At 42.2% G+C, this 18,335-nt stretch overlaps 2 protein-coding genes across 4 annotated transcripts in view; one reads left to right on the top strand and one right to left on the bottom strand.

Annotated features, from left to right (window-relative positions):
- Positions 1–365: 365 nt before the first annotated feature.
- Positions 366–1,913, top strand: cldn23.1 (claudin 23.1). Its single transcript, XM_045216370.1, has 2 exons — positions 366–1,830; positions 1,897–1,913. Exon 1 carries the CDS (start codon positions 475–477, stop codon positions 1,273–1,275), a length of 801 nt encoding a protein of 266 aa, XP_045072305.1. The 5' UTR covers positions 366–474; the 3' UTR covers positions 1,276–1,830; positions 1,897–1,913.
- A 1,482-nt stretch (positions 1,914–3,395) lies between these two features.
- The window catches only part of LOC121559370 (interphotoreceptor matrix proteoglycan 2-like), a 39,775-nt gene continuing 24,835 nt past the window's right edge, over positions 3,396–18,335 (bottom strand). For 2 of the 3 annotated variants that reach the window (XM_041872602.1, XM_041872603.1), the window contains exons 3-6: positions 12,419–12,742; positions 12,264–12,328; positions 12,007–12,060; positions 3,396–3,643 (exon numbers count right to left, since the gene is read on the bottom strand). In XM_041872602.1, the coding sequence (XP_041728536.1) occupies positions 12,056–12,060; positions 12,264–12,328; positions 12,419–12,708 (360 nt within the window). In that variant the 5' untranslated portion in view covers positions 12,709–12,742 and the 3' untranslated portion in view covers positions 3,396–3,643; positions 12,007–12,055. Of the gene's footprint in view, positions 3,644–12,006; positions 12,061–12,263; positions 12,329–12,418; positions 13,071–18,335 lie in introns of those variants that run through there. The other variant, XM_045216368.1, reaches the window with a different exon arrangement.

Raw genomic sequence — 18,335 nt, 5'->3', positions numbered from 1 at the left:
TCAGTTTCGACGAAGCAATAATACAAAACGTATCGATATTATTCATACAGTCAGTTAAATGCATTATCGTGATTGGTTCCTTTCTTATTAGGCTAAACTGCCTATATGTTATAACGTAAGGAGAATGATACTAAAATGAAAAGGCGGCAATTTATTTGTATAATATAATGTGCGTGTATTTTAGCATATTATTAACTATGCTGATATAGCCTACTTCTGAAACCCAACATTTAGATACACATATAAAGTTAGTCGTATAATAGCCTATATCAGGTTTGACGAGTTAGAAGCTGTCTAAACCAGATGCAACAGGTGACACCACACCCAGCTTGTCGGTAATCAAGGTACCTCCCCTCTCAGTTTCAGTCTGACAAGTTTTTAAGACAACACTCCAGACTGTCGACTTCAGTTTACTTAGACTAGGCTAGTGCTGCTGTATCACCTGAACAGGTTAGTAACAGCAGTCCAGCAGCTATGCCGAGCCAAACTGAGCAGTGGATCCGCACTTCGTTGCGCACCCCGGGCATTTTTATCTTCGGAATGGTCCTTGCCCCTTGCGGCTGGATCCTAAACCTCACAGCGACAGTCTCTCCCAACTGGAGAACCATCCACACTATCCCCTCAAACCCGCCTGATACGTTCCTTCAGCAAGGCATCTGGGACATATGCCTGGCGTCCGACTCATCCCGAGTGGTCCTCTGTAACCAAAATGACATAACCTACTTCAACAACCAGATTATAGTGGTCGCCCAGGGCTTGATGGTAGCGTCTCTGATACTGACTCTGATCGGGCTGGCCACGGCAACCCCCGGGGTAAGGTGCTGGACAGACCACCCGAACTGGACAGTAGCCGGGCTGGGGGGAATACTCATCTTTCTGTCGGGAGTCATGACGATCATCCCTATTGCATGGTACACTCACATCCTCAAAAGCATCGCAGCATCCAGCACCGACATTCGCGTCGGCTACTGTATTATTTTGGGATACATCGGGGGCATCTTCGAGCTACTGGGCGGCTTGGTCATGTGCATCGGGATGTGTCGTTGCTGTGGCGGTAAGAACCGCGGAGAGACGCGAATCTCGGAGACCACCGCACACTTCAGAAACACCAAACCCCCACGGCGCCGCATCGAGGTGCCTAGCATCGCCCGAACCCTGAGCAGCGCTAGCAGCGTCCCCTACTCTAAAGACTCCATGGAAGACGAGGCGGACTTTCCCCGGGCAAAGAGCACCTCGTACGGAGGAAGACGACCTGCTTATGACGCTGATCTGTGAGGACATTATGGTGAAGAGGGTCAGTTGCCATTGATAGAAGTTGTGACATGTACTGTACAGTGCTATAGAAGATATATCTACCAAATGAAGGACATTTACCTCTACATGTAGGCATGTTGTTTTAACCATAAAACACATTTTAACTACACCTAATCTTGTTGTTTGGGTGAATATGATAGAACTAAAAAGTATTTCACACTTTTAGGAATATGCCTATGATGTGGCCTATGGCATTTTTGTATTTGAAGATGTTTGGTAGTCATTTGTAAATGGTTACTATGTCAGCTCCATAGAACATGGAATATATATATATATATATATATATATATATATATATACACACTTAAATATTGGATGGGTCAGGATCTGTGAGCTCAAATCATTGTGGACTTAACTGTCTAAATACACTTTACATTCTATTCCAGGAGGATAGACTGTTAGGCCTACATGTTGTGATCCTACTGTAAATTAGTTTAATAAGGGCTGCTAGGCCTACAAGTTATCCTACATGTTAGGCCTACATGTTGTGATCCTACTGTAAATTAGTTTAATAAGGTTAGGTACAAGTTATCTCATGTTAGGCCTACATGTTGTGATCCTACTGTAAATTAGTTTAATAAGGGCTGCTAGGCCTACAAGTTATCCTACATGTTAGGCCTACATGTTGTGATCCTACTGTAAATTAGTTTAATAAGGGCTGCTAGGCCTACAAGTTATCCTACATGTTAGGCCTACAGTTACGTATTAGTTTATCTGCTAGGCACAAGTTATCCTACATGTTGTGATCCTACTGTAAATTAGTTTAATAAGGGCTGCTAGGCCTACAAGTTATCCTACATGTTAGGCCTACATGTTGTGATCCTACTGTAAGTGATTTTTAGGGCTGTTAGGCCTACATCTCCCGAGTGGCGCAGTGGTCTAAGGCACTGCATTGCAGTGCTAGCTGTGCCACTAGAGATCCTGGTTCGAATCCAGGCTCTGTCGTAGCCGGCCGCGACCGGGAGAACCATGGGGCGGCGCACAATTGGCCCAGGGTAGGGGAGAGAATGGCCGGCAGGGATGTAGCTCAGTTGGTAAAGCATGGTGTTTGCAACGCCAGGGTTGTGGGTTCGATTGCCACGGGGGGGCCAGTATGAAAAAATAAACAATAAAAAAAGCACTCACTAACTGTAAGTCACTCTGGATAAGAGCGTCTGCTAAATGACTAAAATGTACATGTTGTGATCCTACTGTAAGTGATTTTTAGGGCTGTTAGGCCTACATGTTATGTTCCTACTGTGGGATTTTAATAAATACACTTTTTTTATAGTTGTGTTGGGGTTTTCTGTTGAATATATTGTATTAATTCCTACTGGGGATTGACATGTTGTTGAATTGACAGTTTAACGGTCGACTAGTGAAACAAAAGTCACAGGAATTAGAGTTGACAGACAATCGCTAGGGTGAACATTTAAAGGGATGATTTTGCAGGACAGTGTAGCCTATACATTCATATTTTGGGGGGCTTAACATCACCAGCACCACATCCTTATGATATAATATCTTGTAAGTGCAACGTGACAGGTTGGAATGTCAATTCTCATCAAATGAAGTCTGAAATACGTGGCAAATTTACCTTTTTTTGTAAATTAGTGGTTTTAATTTGTTGATAAAATGTGGGACATGATTGTTTGGGTGCAGGACAAAGGGCCAACATGTGGAACTAAAGTGATCTATACTATTCCGGAACAGAACCGTATTCCGGAACAGAACCGTTATTTTAAAAGCATGGGATCGGTTAATAACTTTATTTTACGTTCTTTTTAACCCACAAAACTCAAAGCCATCCTATGCAAAGCCATCCTTCTGTCAATCAGAAACTTCTTTCAGTGTCTGCCTGCAAGCTGAAAATCTTTGACTGTGTGTGGTCTACCTGCCAAAAATAATTTGTTCCAAACCCTGCTTTCTAATCTCAGAATGCCAACGAGTTGTTTTGTTGGCCAAGTGCATGGATGTCATAAACAGGTAAAAACTAGGCCTAGTGATCTAAAGGTTAGTTCTGCAAAGTGTGATGGGTTCTCCAAATGTGATAGACAATCTGTTTAAAAGCATACCACTGGGAGACATTGACCACACAGAAGTGAAGTAAACAGTGTTTAATGTGAATTTGCCCAGGTTTAAACATTTCCATATGTAAATTCAGATACAATAACAAAGCTTAAAAAATTAAAATAATAAAACATTTTGTTCGCAGTGCTTCTACTATAATTATTCAAGAACATAATAGCATTTTATCTACATAGAATGAACAACGCGGTTGTGCGTTCCAAAGGTCCATGACCAGGCTTCCACTGTGTTCTCACCAACATCCAGATGGAGACTCCAGCAGCTTGGAATTAACACATACAAAAAACACTAGAGTTTACAACAGAGTTTACAGTTACAAGAGAAAATTATATCAGCGAGGGGACCAGACTTGTATACAACGGTATATATTTTCAAACCTCTGTGGCCAATGAAAAGCACTGTTGGAATTCCTGTCATGTTTTGGAGCAACTGAATGTTTCCATTGCTTAGGTGTGCCTATCGGTCACTTGTCATGAGTCAGAGATAACACTAAGTCAGGCAACACAAAATCAGTCAGGCAACAGTCAGGCAACACAAATCAGTCAGGCAACAGTCAGGCAACACAAACCAGTCAGGCAACAGTCAGGCAACACAAATCAGTCAGGCAACAGTCAGGCAACACAAACCAGTCAGGCAACAGTCAGGCAACACAAACCAGTCAGGCAACGGAGTGCATCACCACACTAACCAGTCATAACAGCCTTTATAACCATATAAACCAGACAGGCCAGGATCAGTGTGAGAAAACCTGCTGCTCGTTATGGCTTTGGTTTCCCAGAATGCAAAGCATAAAGTCAGTCAGTGTAAAGTAGCCAAAAAAAGTCCTTTATACAAGTAGTCCTACCATTGTGATTTATATTAGTACCACAGCATAGTTGTTTATATAAGTAGTCCTATGGTATAGTAGTTAACACTCGTACTAGCGTATGTAGTTTACATGAATAGTACTACAGTATATAGTTGTTTATATGAAGAGTACTACAGAATATAGTTGTTTATATGAAGAGTACTACAGTATATAGTTGTTAATATAAAAAGTACTAAAGTATTTAGTTGCTTGTATTAATAGTACTACAGTATATAGTTGTTTATATGAAGAGTACTACAGTATATAGTTGTTTATATGAAGAGTACTACAGTATATAGTTGTTTATATGAAGAGTACTACAGTATATAGTTGTTTATATGAAGAGTACTACAGTATATAGTTGTTTATACATGTACCAGGGATTGAGCCGATGAAGAGGCCAGTCAACTTCCCGTTGATCTAAGGCACTCCGCAGCACTATAGGGATAGTCATGCAATCCAAAGTATGCAAGACGAAACCTGTTTTCAAGAACACTACAGCCTGTATACAACAGTGTTTATTTTCAAACCTCAATCCCCAGCGGATGCTTTCTGTTGCCAATGAAAAGCACTGTCCACAGTATACATCACCATATAAACCAGTCAGTCCACAGTAGACCACCATATAAACCAGTCAGTCCACAGTATACATCACCATATAAACCAGTCAGTCCACAGTATACATCACCATATAAACCAGTCAGTCCACATCACCATATAAACCAGTCAGTCCACAGTATACATCACCATATAAACCAGTCAGTCCACATCACCATATAAACCAGTCAGTCCACATCACCATATAAACCAGTCAGTCCACATCACCATATAAACCAGTCAGTCCACAGTATACATCACCATATAAACCAGTCAGTCCACAGTATACATCACCATATAAACCAGTCAGTCCACAGTAGACATCACCATATAAACCAGTCAGTCCACAGTAGACATCACCATATAAACCAGTCAGTCCACAGTAGACATCACCATATAAACCAGTCAGTCCACATCACCATATAAACCAGTCAGTCCACAGTAGACATCACCATATAAACCAGTCAGTCCACAGTAGACATCACCATATAAACCAGTCAGTCCACAGTATACATCACCATATAAACCAGTCAGTCCACAGTATACATCACCATATAAACCAGTCAGTCCACAGTATACATCACCATATAAACCAGTCAGTCCACAGTATACATCACCATATAAACCAGTCAGTCCACAGTATACATCACCATATAAACCAGTCAGTCCACAGTATACATCACCATATAAACCAGTCAGTCCACATCACCATATAAACCAGTCAGTCCACAGTATACATCACCATATAAACCAGTCAGTCCACAGTAGACATCACCATATAAACCAGTCAGTCCACAGTATACATCACCATATAAACCAGTCAGTCCACAGTATACATCACCATATAAACCAGTCAGTCCACAGTATACATCACCATATAAACCAGTCAGTCCACAGTATACATCACCATATAAACCAGTCAGTCCACAGTAGACATCACCATATAAACCAGTCAGTCCACAGTAGACATCACCATATAAACCAGTCAGTCCACAGTATACATCACCATATAAACCAGTCAGTCCACAGTAGACATCACCATATAAACCAGTCAGTCCACAGTATACATCACCATATAAACCAGTCAGTCCACAGTATACATCACCATATAAACCAGTCAGTCCACAGTCCACATCACCATATAAACCAGTCAGTCCACAGTATACATCACCATATAAACCAGTCAGTCCACAGTATACATCACCATATAAACCAGTCAGTCCACAGTATACATCACCATATAAACCAGTCAGTCCACAGTATACATCACCATATAAACCAGTCAGTCCACAGTAGACATCACCATATAAACCAGTCAGTCCACAGTATACATCACCATATAAACCAGTCAGTCCACAGTAGACATCACCATATAAACCAGTCAGTCCACAGTATACATCACCATATAAACCAGTCAGTCCACAGTATACATCACCATATAAACCAGTCAGTCCACAGTAGACATCACCATATAAACCAGTCAGTCCACAGTATACATCACCATATAAACCAGTCAGTCCACAGTATACATCACCATATAAACCAGTCAGTCCACAGTCTACATCACCATATAAACCAGTCAGTCCACAGTATACATCACCATATAAACCAGTCAGTCCACAGTAGACATCACCATATAAACCAGTCAGTCCACAGTAGACATCACCATATAAACCAGTCAGTCCACAGTATACATCACCATATAAACCAGTCAGTCCACAGTAGACATCACCATATAAACCAGTCAGTCCACAGTATACATCACCATATAAACCAGTCAGTCCACAGTAGACATCACCATATAAACCAGTCAGTCCACAGTATACATCACCATATAAACCAGTCAGTCCACAGTATACATCACCATATAAACCAGTCAGTCCACAGTAGACATCACCATATAAACCAGTCAGTCCACAGTATACATCACCATATAAACCAGTCAGTCCACAGTAGACATCACCATATAAACCAGTCAGTCCACAGTATACATCACCATATAAACCAGTCAGTCCACAGTAGACATCACCATATAAACCAGTCAGTCCACAGTATACATCACCATATAAACCAGTCAGTCCACAGTAGACATCACCATATAAACCAGTCAGTCCACAGTAGACATCACCATATAAACCAGTCAGTCCACAGTAGACATCACCATATAAACCAGTCAGTCCACAGTAGACATCACCATATAAACCAGTCAGTCCACAGTAGACATCACCATATAAACCAGTCAGTCCACAGTAGACATCACCATATAAACCAGTCAGTCCACATCACCATATAAACCAGTCAGTCCACATAACATCACCATATAAACCAGTCAGTCCACAGTAGCATCACCATATAAACCAGTCAGTCCACAGTATACATCACCATATAAACCAGTCAGTCCACAGTAGACATCACCATATAAACCAGTCAGTCCACAGTATACATCACCATATAAACCAGTCAGTCCACAGTATACATCACCATATAAACCAGTCAGTCCACAGTAGACATCACCATATAAACCAGTCAGTCCACAGTATACATCACCATATAAACCAGTCAGTCCACATCACCATATAAACCAGTCAGTCCACAGTATACATCACCATATAAACCAGTCAGTCCACAGTATACATCACCATATAAACCAGTCAGTCCACAGTAGACATCACCATATAAACCAGTCAGTCCACAGTAGACATCACCATATAAACCAGTCAGTCCACAGTCCACATCACCATATAAACCAGTCAGTCCACAGTATACATCACCATATAAACCAGTCAGTCCACAGTAGACATCACCATATAAACCAGTCAGTCCACAGTATACATCACCATATAAACCAGTCAGTCCACAGTAGACATCACCATATAAACCAGTCAGTCCACAGTATACATCACCATATAAACCAGTCAGTCCACAGTATACATCACCATATAAACCAGTCAGTCCACAGTAGACATCACCATATAAACCAGTCAGTCCACATCACCATATAAACCAGTCAGTCCACAGTATACATCACCATATAAACCAGTCAGTCCACAGTAGACATCACCATATAAACCAGTCAGTCCACAGTATACATCACCATATAAACCAGTCAGTCCACAGTAGACATCACCATATAAACCAGTCAGTCCACAGTATACATCACCATATAAACCAGTCAGTCCACAGTAGACATCACCATATAAACCAGTCAGTCCACATCACCATATAAACCAGTCAGTCCACAGTAGACCACCATATAAACCAGTCAGTCCACAGTAGACATCACCATATAAACCAGTCAGTCCACATCACCATATAAACCAGTCAGTCCACAGTAGACATCACCATATAAACCAGTCAGTCCACAGTATACATCACCATATAAACCAGTCAGTCCACATCACCATATAAACCAGTCAGTCCACATCACCATATAAACCAGTCAGTCCACAGTAGACCACCATATAAACCAGTCAGTCCACAGTAGACATCACCATATAAACCAGTCAGTCCACAGTATACATCACCATATAAACCAGTCAGTCCACAGTAGACATCACCATATAAACCAGTCAGTCCACAGTATACATCACCATATAAACCAGTCAGTCCACAGTATACATCACCATATAAACCAGTCAGTCCACATCACCATATAAACCAGTCAGTCCACAGTATACATCACCATATAAACCAGTCAGTCCACAGTATACATCACCATATAAACCAGTCAGTCCACAGTAGACATCACCATATAAACCAGTCAGTCCACATCACCATATAAACCAGTCAGTCCACAGTATACATCACCATATAAACCAGTCAGTCCACATCACCATATACCGTCAGTCCACAGTATACATCACCATATAAACCAGTCAGTCCACATCACCATATAAACCAGTCAGTCCACAGTAGACCACCATATAAACCAGTCAGTCCACAGTAGACATCACCATATAAACCAGTCAGTCCACAGTATACATCACCATATAAACCAGTCAGTCCACAGTAGACATCACCATATAAACCAGTCAGTCCACCGTAGACATCACCATATAAACCAGTCAGTCCACATCACCATATAAACCAGTCAGTCCACAGTATACATCACCATATAAACCAGTCAGTCCACATCACCATATAAACCAGTCAGTCCACAGTATACATCACCATATAAACCAGTCAGTCCACATCACCATATAAACCAGTCAGTCCACAGTATACATCACCATATAAACCAGTCAGTCCACAAAAACCAGTCAGTCCAGTAGACATCACCATATAAACCAGTCAGTCCACAGTATACATCACCATATAAACCAGTCAGTCCACAGTATACATCACCATATAAACCAGTCAGTCCACAGTATACATCACCATATAAACCAGTCAGTCCACAGTATACATCACCATATAAACCAGTCAGTCCACAGTAGACCACCATATAAACCAGTCAGTCCACAGTAGACCACCATATAAACCAGTCAGTCCACAGTATACATCACCATATAAACCAGTCAGTCCACAGTAGACATCACCATATAAACCAGTCAGTCCACAGTATACATCACCATATAAACCAGTCCGTCACATCACCATATAAACCAGTCAGTCCACTAACATCACCATATAAACCAGTCAGTCCACAGTATACATCACCATATAAACCAGTCAGTCCACAGTATACATCACCATATGTACATCACCATAAAACCAGTCCGTCCACATCACCATATAAACCAGTCAGTCCACAGTATACATCACCATATAAACCAGTCAGTCCACAGTATACATCACCATGTAAACCAGTCAGTCCACATCACCATATAAACCAGTCAGTCCACATCACCATATAAACCAGTCAGTCCACAGCACCATAAACCAGTCAGTCCACAGTATACATCACCATGTAAACCAGTCAGTCCACAGTAGACATCACCATATAAGGATAAAAAATTAGGTAAAATCATCAGGGCAGAATCTAAAGGAGGTAACCAGTCAGGCCAGAATCAAAATGAGGTAACCAGTCAGGCCAGAATCAAAATGAGGTTTAAAAGAAGTCAAGCCAAGATCAAAAGAGCTAAAAAGGTCAGGCCAGGATCAAAAGGAGGTCAAACTAAACAGGCCAGGATCAAAAGGAGGCCAGGATCAAAATGGAGTTAAACCAGTCAGGCCAGGATCAAAATGAGGTAAACCAGTTAAGCCAGGATCAAAAGGATGAAATGAGGTAAACCAGTTAAGCCAGGACCAAAAGGAGGAAAGGAGGTAAACCAGTTAAGCCAGGATCAAAAGGAGGAAACGAGGTAAACCTGTTAGGCCAATACCAAAAGGTGGTAAACCAGTCAGGCCAGGATCAGAATTAGTTAAGGAGGTAAACCAATCAGGCCAGGACCAAAAGGAGGTAGACGAGTCAGGCCAGAATCAAAAGGGAGTAAACAAGTCAATATAGGATCAAAAGCAAGTAAAAAAGTCAGGTCAGGATCAAAATGAGGTAAACCAGTCAGGCCTGGATTAAAATGAGAGGATGTCAACCAGTCAGGCCAGAATCAAAAGGAGGTAAAAAAAAAAAGTCATGCCAGGATCAAGAGGTAAAAAGGTCAGACCAGGATGAAAGGGAGGTAAACCAGTTAAGCCAGGATCATATGGAGGTAAACTAGTCAGGCCAGGATCATATGGAGGTAAACTAGTCAGGCCAGGATCATATGGAGGTAAACTAGTCAGGCCAGGATCATATGGAGGTAAACTAGTCAGGCCAGGATCAGACATAAACCAGTCAGGCCAGGATCAAACGGTGGTAAACTAGTCAGGAAAGGATGAAACTGAGGTAAACCAGTCAAGCCAGGATCAAACGAAGGTAAACCAGTCAGGCCAGGATCATATGGAGGTAAACTAGTCAGGCCAGGATCAGACATAAACCAGTCAAGCCAGGATCAAACGAAGGTAAACCAGTCAAGCCAGGATCAAATGAAGGTAAAACCAGTTAAATCTCTCCATATAAACCAGTCAGGTTTACCTTCGTTTGATCCTGGACTGCCTGGTTTACCTCGGTTTGATCGTCGAGGCTTTGGTTTCCCAGAATGCAAAGCATAACGTCATTCAGTGTAAAGACATAAGCTGTGTTCGAATACTCATACTAACAGCACTATTTGTGAAGTAAATTGAGTACGTAGTATGCTTATTGGTCATAGTATGGACATAGTTAGTATGCCAAAGGTTCTTGGATGTCGTACTACATTCGCCAAAATACGAAGTATACAAGCAGTGGACACTATTTCCGTGCTTTTAGGGTCCATAATGCAATTCTTCAGAAAATGGGCGTTGCTTCACAACATTTTCAGATTTGAAAAAAATGCCGGAAAATATGCAGCCGAAGTCCGACGAGAGCGGATACAAATTCACTGCTTTAACTAATTATGACAAATGTTAAGAAAATGTTGAGCAATGTAATAAAGTAATGACTTTTCAAATAAGTTACATTACACGTTATGTTGGCTGACAATTTGTTAGCTACGCTATCCTTACGAACTGCATACCATATCATTACAGCAGTTGCTCGTATGTACCGTATGTTAGCTAGCTACCTAAAGTTAGCTGGCTACTAATACATCGAACTTGCCAGTATATTAACTATATGCTAACTACCCAACGTTTACTGACTTGTTTATTCATGTCATTCTTAGCTTAGCTAAGTGGTATAGTCGTTGTGCGTTCTCGATGGACATTGTTAATGAAGTCATAAGATGTCAAGCTAGTAATTTGTTAGCTATGCTAACAAGAAGTTGCATAGCAACAGTATCAGCTTCCGGTAGACAGGCGAAATGCTAGTACACTCAACTGAAAGGATACCGTTCGTTTACAGTATACTAAAATCAACAAATAGTATATAGTATGTAATATATACTCATTAAGTATGTAGTATACAGTATGTTAGTATGGGTATTTGAACACAGCTATAGCCAAAAAACAGTCCTTACTTTATACAAGTAGTCCTACCATTGTGATTTATATTAGTACCACAGCATAGTTGTTTATATAAGTAGTCCTATGGTATAGTAGTTAACACTCGTACTAGCGTATGTAGTTTACATGAATAGTACTACAGTATATAGTTGTTAATATGAAGAGTACTACAGAATATAGTTGCTTATATAAATAGTACTACAGTATATAGTTGTTTATACCGGGGATAAAGCCTGATGAAGAGGATGTGCTCTGATGTGGACAGTCAACCTAACCTACAAGAAGAGAAACAACGTCATTCAAATCACACAGAAGACATTCAGTTCTCTAGCCATGTTAAACACTTAATAAACGTTAAACATATATACTAATTATTTTAACTACTGTAAATCACAACATATCATACCTGTTTTTTGTTAGCATGAAATTCATGTTTTTGTGGCATGAGCTAGAGTTTAGTTCATGCTAATTGTCCTACCTTGAGTATGATGGTGCAACAGAATGCCTTTCTCTACCCCGTTGGAATCCTTGGCTGCAGCTTTCCTATAACGACACAAGGAGTAAGGTTTCATCATACGTTCAGTTGGCTGTATTTATATTGAGTTATTATGATTATAATGATTCTATAGTTACCGCCTTTTGGCCTTGACCCTCTGCCTGATGAAAGAAATGAGGAAGGACAGGATGAGGATACCAACGATTAAGGCCAACACCCCCAGGGTGAGCGGAATCCTGATTTCCTCATTGACACTCTCATGGCAGAACTCTCCTCTGTACCCCAGGATACACTCACAGGTGGTGGCCTGGCCCTGAGCCACACAATGACCATGTCCCTTACACAGCTGGGCAGCACAGGACTGCAGGTCCAGACCACGCACCACACCATCGTCCAGGTGTAGGGTTACAGTGGGAGAGATGGCCATGATGTCGGCTGAGCCTTAGGTCACACCAGGGGAGCTGGGGATAGAGCATAGACTTAGAGCCTTAACATATAGTATGTATAGTAACATCTATACCATGTGCTCTAATGGAATCCATACAGTATGTATAGTAACATCTATACCATGTGTTCTAATGGAATCCATACAGTATGTATAGTAACATCTATACCATGTGTTCTAATGGAATCCATACAGTATGTATAGTAACATCTATACCATGTGTTCTAATGGAATCCATACAGTATGTATAGTAACATCTATACCATGTGTTCTAATGGAATCCATACAGTATGTATAGTAACATTTTTTATTTTATTTTTTTATTTCACCTTTATTTAACCAGGTAAACCAGTTGAGAACAAGTTCTCATTTACAACTGCGACCTGGCCAAGATAAAGCAAAGCAGTGCGATAAAAACAACAACACAGAGTTACATATGGGGTAAAACAAAACAAAAATCAAAAAAAAAAATACAACAGAAATACAATTAATATACAGTGTGCAAATTTAGCAAGTTATGGAGGTAAGGCAATAAAATAGGCTATAGTGCAAAATAATTACAATTTAGTATTAACACTGGAATGATGTGCAAGAGATGATGTGCAAATAGAGATACTGGGGTACAGATGAGCAAAATAAATAACAATATAGGGATGAGGTAGTTGGGCGGGCTAATTTCAGATGGGCTGTGTACAGGTGCAGTGATCGGTAAGGTGCTCTGACAACTGATGCTTAAAGTTAGTGAGGGAGATAAGTGTCTCCAGCTTCAGAGATTTTTGCAATTTGTTCCAGTCATTGGCAGCAGAGAACTGGAAGGAATTGCGGCCAAAGGAGGTGTTGGCTTTGGGGATGACCAGTGAGATATACCCGCTGGAGTGCAGACTACGGGTGGGTGTTGCTATGGTGACCAATGAGCTAAGATAAGGCGGGGATTTGCCTAGCAGTGATTTATAGATGGCCTGGAGCCAGTGGGTTTGGCGACGAATATGTAGTGAGGACCAGCCAACAAGAGCGTACAGGTCACAGTGGTGGGTATTATATGGGGCTTTGGAGACAAAACGGATGGCACTGTGATAGACAACATCCAATTTGCTGAGTAGAGTGTTGGAGGCTATTTTGTAAATGACATCGCCGAAGTCAAGGATCGGTAGGATAGTCAGTTTTACGAGGGCATGTTTGGCAGCATGAGTGAAGGAGGCTTTGTTGCGAAATAGGAAACCGATTCTAGATTTAACTTTGGATTGGAGATTCTTAATGTGAGTCTGGAAGGAGAGTTTACAGTCTAACCAGACACCTAGATATTTGTAGTTGTCCACGTACTCTAGGTCAGACCCGTCTAGAGTAGTGATTCTAGTCGGGTGGGCGGGTGCAAGCAGCGTTCGGTTGAAGAGCATGCATTTAGTTTTACTAGTGTTTAAGAGCAGTTGGAGGCTACTGAAGGAGTGTTGTATGGAATTGAAGCTCGTTTGGAGGTTTGTTAACACAGTGTCCAATGAAGGGCCAGATGTATACAAAATGGTGTCGTCTGCGTAGAGGTGGATCTGAGAGTCACCAGCAGCAAGAGCGACGTCATTGATATACACAGAGAAAAGAGTTGGCCCAAGAATTGAACCCTGTGGCACCCCCATAGAGACTGCCATAGGTCCAGACAACAGGCCCTCCGATTTGACACATTGAACTCTATCTGAGAAGTAGTTGGTGAACCAGGCGAGGCAGTCATTTGAGAAACCAAGGCTATTTAGTCTGCCAATAAGAATGCGGTGGTTGACAGAGTCGAAAGCCTTGGCCAGGTCAATGAAAACGGCTGCACAGTACTGTCTATTATCGATCGCGGTTATAATATCATTTAGGACCTTGAGCGTGGCTGAAGTGCACCCATGACCAGCTCGAAACCGGATTGCATAGCGGAGAAGGTACGGTGGGATTCGAAATGGTTGGTGATCTGTTTGTTGACTTGGCTTTCAAAAACTTTTGAAAGGCAGGGCAGGATGGATATGGGTCTGTAACAGTTTGGATCTAGAGTGTCACCCCCCTTTGAAGAGGGGGGATGACCGCGGCAGCTTTCCAATCTCTGGGGATCTCAGACGTTACGAAAGAGAGGTTGAACAGGCTAGTAATAGGGGTTGCGACAATTTCGGCGGCTAGTTTTAGAAAGAAAGGGTCCAGATTGTCTAGTCCAGATGATTTGTAGGGGTCCAGATTTTGCAGCTCTTTTAGAACATCAGCTGTCTGGATTTGTGTGAAGGAGAAGCGGGGGGGGGCATGGGCAAGTTGCAGCGGAGGGTGCAGAGCTGGTGGCCAGGGTAGTGGTAGCCAGGTGGAAAGCATGGCCAGCCGTAGCAAAATGCTTGTTGAAATTCTCGATTATTGTAGATTTATCGGTGGTGATAAATCTACAATAGTGTTTCCTAGCCTCAGTGCAGTGGGCAGCTGGGAGGAAGTGCTCTTATTTTCCATGGACTTTACAGTGTCCCAAAACTTTTTGGAGTTAGTGCTACAGGATGCAAATTTCTGTTTGAAAAAGTTAGCCTTTGCTTTCCTAACTGCTTGTGTATATTGGTTCCTAACTTCCCTGAAAAGTTGCATATCACGGGGGCTATTTGATGCTAATGCAGTACGCCACAGGATGTTTTTGTGCTGGTCAAGGGCAGTCAAGTCTGAGGAGAACCAGGGGCTATATCTGTTCTTAGTTCTGTATTTTTTGAATGGGGCATGTCTATTTAAGATTGAGAGGAAATTACTTTTAAAGAACAACCAGGCATCCTCTACTGACGGAATGAGATCTATATCCATCCAGGATACCTGGGCCAGGTCAATTAGGAAGGCCTGCTCGCTGAAGTGTTTTTGGGAGCGTTTGACAGTGATGAGGGGTGGTCGTTTGACCGCGGACCCGATTACGGACGCAGGCAATAAGGCAGTGATCGCTGAGATCCTGGTTGAAGACAGCGGAGGTGTATTTAGAGGGTAAGTTAGTCAGGATGATATCTATGAGGGTACCCATGTTTACGGATTTAGGGTTGTACCTGGTAGGTTCGTTGATAATTTGCGTGAGGTTGAGGGCATCTAGCTTGGATTGTAGGATGGCTGGGGTATTAAGCATATCCCAATTTAGGTCACCAAGCAGTACGAACTCTGAGGATAGATGGGGGGCAATCAATTCACATATGGTGTCCAGGGCACAGCTGGGGGCTGAGGGGGGTCTGTAGCAAGCGGCAACAGTGAGAGATTTATTTCTGGAAAGGTGGATTTTTAGAAGTAAAAGCTCAAACTGTTTGGGCACAGACCTGGATAGTATGATGGAGCTCTGCAGGCTATCTCTACAGTAGATTGCAACTCCACCCCCTTTGGCAGTTCTATCTAGACGGAAAATGTTATAGTTGGGGATGGAAATTTCAGAATTTTTGGTGGCCTTCCTAAGCCAGGATTCAGACACTGCTAGAACATCAGGGTTGGCGGAGTGTGCTAACGCAGTGAATAACTCAAACTTAGGAAGGGAGGCTTCTGATATTTATGTGCAGAAAACCAAGACTTTTACGGTTACAGAAGTCAACAAATGATAGCTCCTGGGGAGTAGGAGTGATACTGGGGGCTGCAGGGCCTGGGTTAGCCTCTACATCACCAGAGGAACAGAGGAGGACTAGAATAAGGATACGACTAAAGGCTTTAAGAACTGGTCTTCTAGTGCGTTGGGTACATAGAATAAAGGGGACAGTTCTCCGGGCGTTGTAGAAAAGATTCAGGGCATTATGTACAGAAAAGGATATGGAAGGATATGAGTACAGTTCAGGTAATCCTAAGTGTTGGGTAACAATGAAAGAGATAGCGTCATTGGAGGCATCGATTGAGCCGGTCTCGGCGTGTATGGGGGGAGGAACAAAGGAACTATATGAGACAGTTTGAGAGGGACTAGGGGTTCTACATTGAAATTGTATAATAAGAACTAACCCAAACAGCAATAGGCAAGGCATAATTGACATGGGAGAGACACATAAAGCAGTCACGTGTTATTAGAGAGAGCTAAGACACAACTGGAAATAGCGATAACGTTTGGGCTAAGACTAAACAGGACAGAGTACCGTGTAAAGGAACAGTCCAGCAGGCATCAGCTGTGCAGCTGAGTGATCATAAGGTCCAGTGAACAGCAATATGTGAGTCCGAGAGCAGTTCAAATTGGTGCTTCAGCACAGCTAGCAGGGAGCTAGCAGGCTAGCTCAAGGCTAACTGGTGCTTGCTATATGGCAATGGTAATGGTAATCAGCCAACAACAGGTTGCAGCTAGCTAGCTGGTTGTGATGATCCGGCGCTAGGGTCCAGTGATTCCGGCAGAAAGTCCAATAAGCTATGGGTCGATAGCACGCTGGGTCGATAGCACGCTGTGCAGACTGGCCGACGAATTGTCCAGGCTAGCTAGAGCTGGCTGGTGGATAGTGTAGGCCACGGACAGTGGTGAAGACGCTAACGGTAACTAATAGCAGGTAGCCAATTCAGATTGCGGCTACACACGTTTCAGCTTACGGTTCTTGATGAAAGTTATAAAGAAATAATAGAATCCTTTCCACGTTGGGTGAGGCGGGTTGCAGGAGAGTATATTTAGTTAAAGAATGAAAGTAAAAAATTGAGAAATATAGACAAAAAAAACAAGAAACGGGATATTTACACAGGACGAAAAAATAAAAGCGACCGTACTGCTACGCCATCTTGGAATAATGGAATCCATACAGTATGTATAGTAACATCTATACCATGTGTTCTAATGTTATACATTCAGATGTAGTTATGGCAGAGCAGACAACTAGATTAGAAGTCAAATGTAGCCTTTTTATGGCTGAGCAGAGAACTACATCTGTCTTCTAATCTAGCTATGGCTGAGCAGACAGCTAGACTAGAATACAAATGTACAGTGCAGTCGGAAAATATTCAGACCCCTTCACGTTTTTCACATTTTCAATCAATACAAAATACCCCATAAATGACAAAGGAAATAGGTTTAGAAATTCTTGCAAATCTATTTAAAATAAAAAACTGAAATATGCCATATATATAAGTATTCAGAGCCTTTACTCAGTACTTTGTTGAAGCACCATTGGCAGCAATTACAGCCTCGAGTCTTCTTGGGTATGACGCTACAAGCTTGGCACACCTTTATTTGGGGAGTTTCTCCCAATCTTATCTGCAGATCCTCTCAAGCTCCGTCAGGTTGGATGAGGAGCGACGCTGCACAGCTATTTTCAGGTCTCTCCAGAGAGATCGGGTTCAAGTCCGGGCTCTGGCTGGGCCTCAAGGACATTCAGAGACTTGTCCCGAAGCCACTCATGTGTTGTCTTGACTGTGTGCTTAGGGTCATTGTCCTGTTGGAAGGTGTACAGGTGCAGTGCAGTGATCGGTAAGGTGCTCTGACAACTGATGCTTAAAGTTAGTGAGGGAGATAAGTGTCTCCAGCTTCAGAGATTTTTGCAGTTCGTTCCAGTCATTTGCAGCAGAGAACTGGAAGGAATGGCGGCCAAAGGAGGTGTTGGCTTTGGGGATGACCAGTGAGATATACCTGCTGGAGCGCATACTACGGGTGGGTGTTGCTATGGTGACCAATGAGCTAAGATAAGGCAGGGATT

This window comes from Coregonus clupeaformis, unplaced genomic scaffold (assembly GCF_020615455.1).
Source record: "Coregonus clupeaformis isolate EN_2021a unplaced genomic scaffold, ASM2061545v1 scaf0695, whole genome shotgun sequence".
NCBI classification, from domain to species: Eukaryota; Metazoa; Chordata; class Actinopteri; order Salmoniformes; family Salmonidae; genus Coregonus; species Coregonus clupeaformis.
This window is presented reverse-complemented; position numbering and strand designations above follow the sequence as displayed.